Source organism: Dromiciops gliroides, chromosome 3 (assembly GCF_019393635.1).
Source record: "Dromiciops gliroides isolate mDroGli1 chromosome 3, mDroGli1.pri, whole genome shotgun sequence".
Lineage (NCBI taxonomy): Eukaryota > Metazoa > Chordata > Mammalia > Microbiotheria > Microbiotheriidae > Dromiciops > Dromiciops gliroides.
This window is the reverse complement of record NC_057863.1, coordinates 351,439,859-351,441,856: the sequence shown is the minus strand read 5'-3', so window position 1 is coordinate 351,441,856 and position 1,998 is coordinate 351,439,859. Positions and strand designations below refer to the sequence as shown.

Genomic DNA, 1,998 nt, shown 5'->3' with positions numbered 1-1,998 from the left:
AGCACAAAACCCAGGCTTAGGTTGAGTAGGCAGGACTTAACCTTTAGATATCATATGCTTATTGTCCAATGGTAGTAAGGGTGGAGGATACTACAAATTACTCCACACCCAACTCTCACGAGTGACTCAAAATAGAAGCCAGAAAGGATAAAATCATTGAGTTTGAGCTTACTCCTTTGTAAAATTTCACCAAGTCATCAACATTTCTAGGTCATCATTCAACAAAAGCACCCTCAAACTGCATACCTTTTAGCATTATCACACATCGAAGCACCCAAAGTTCCTATGTGATTGACTGGAAACAGGAGTACATGCTCCAACAGATGGCCTCTATGGGTACATATTCTAATTCAACCCCACTATTAAATTACCATTATATTTATATAAATTATCCTATTGGTTCTACCCCCTTCTGATATGGAGCTTATTAGTTCATCAAAGTCTTCCCAAGTTTCTCTGAAACCATCTGCTTTCTAATATCACTTTCCCCATATTGAAGCTTATGTAGCTTTAGTATACATGAACAGGTAATGAGCAAATACATTATCCATGTGTAATGTATACTTCTGAATTGTGTGACTTCTATACATTTTATATTTAAGTTCCATGTAAATATTGGGGTTTTTCCTCAATAGAATATAAGTTCTTTGAGTTCATAAATGTGTGCATGTGTGTGCTCCTGTCCTTAGTGCATAGCACAGTGCCTTAGGCACTTGTAAATGCTTGCTAATTAATTGATTAATTTATTCTCTTTTAGGGAAGGAGTCAATTGTCTGAATGGAAAGGGATAATCAGAGCTTTGTGACCACATTTATCCTTATGGGGATTCCTCATGCACCGGAACTAAACACTGCCTTATTTGGTATTTTCTTAGTGATCTATGCACTAACTCTGCTGGGGAACCTCTTCATTCTGCTGGTGATTAAGGTGGACTCCCACCTCCATACTCCCATGTACTACTTCCTGGCCAATCTTTCATTCATTGATATGTGGTTCTCCACTGTCACAGTGCCAAAGATACTCATGGGTCTTCTTTCCCCAGATGGTGGTGCTATCTCCTTCCATAGTTGTGTGGCTCAGCTCTATTCTTTCCACATTCTGGGGAGCACTGAATGTTTTCTCTACACAGTCATGTCCTATGACCGTTACCTGGCCATCACTTATCCCCTTCGCTATGCTACCATGATGAGTGGGAAAACCTGTGCCCTTCTAGCTGGGGGCACATGGCTCAGTGGTGCTATTCACTCAGCAGCCCAGACTGCCCTGACCTTCCGCCTGCCCTACTGTGGCCCCAACCAGATCCAGCATTATTTCTGTGATGCACCACCCATTCTCAAATTGGCCTGTTCAGAAACCTCAGTTAATGAAATGGTGATCTTTGTCAACATTGGCATAGTGGCCTCTGGATGTTGCTTCCTGATTTTTCTTTCCTATGTGTCCATTGTTTGTGCTATCCTGAAGATCCACACAGCAGAGGGCAGATACAAAGCTTTCCAGACTTGTGCTTCCCATTGCATTGTGGTCCTCTGTTTCTTTGTGCCTGGTCTCATTGTTTATCTAAGACCTGGCTCCACGCATGCTGTGGATAGAATTGTGGTCATTTTTCAAACAGTGATCACACCCTTGCTGAATCCCATGGTGTACACACTGAGGAACAAAGAGGTAAAAGCAGCTTTGCTTAGGCTAAAAGATCAAGGAAATTTTGTACAAATTAAGTGAGATCTGGAAATGGACTATTTTTTGCAATAAAACAAAATTTTGGGTTTTTCATGAATCATTTATTTGTGTCATGGGGTAATGGAAATACTTCTGATATCTAAATTTTGATACAATCTACTTTGTGGCTTTGGGTTTTCCTCTATAGACCTTATTTTCATCATTTGTAAGATTTGTTTGGAAGTTATGAACTAATTGATTTCTAAGTTTCCTTTCCACTCCTGTTTTCTATGCTTCTATAATAGATTAAATTAGAGAACCCTGGAATCTATTTTATACATA

General features: G+C 39.8%; 1 protein-coding gene across 1 annotated transcript; it reads left to right on the top strand.

Moving 5' to 3' along the window:
* The first annotated feature begins 777 nt into the window (after positions 1-777).
* On the top strand, positions 778-1,719 carry LOC122751344 (olfactory receptor 10G4-like). The gene has a single exon (XM_043998348.1). The coding sequence runs from the start codon at positions 778-780 to the stop codon at positions 1,717-1,719; it is 942 nt and encodes a 313-aa protein (XP_043854283.1).
* Positions 1,720-1,998: the final 279 nt, after the last annotated feature.

Excerpts from the sequence above, each read along its gene's own strand:
- LOC122751344 (XM_043998348.1), top strand. The coding sequence starts at position 778 with ATGGAAAGGGATAATCAGAGCTTTGTGACCACATTTATCCTTATGGGG.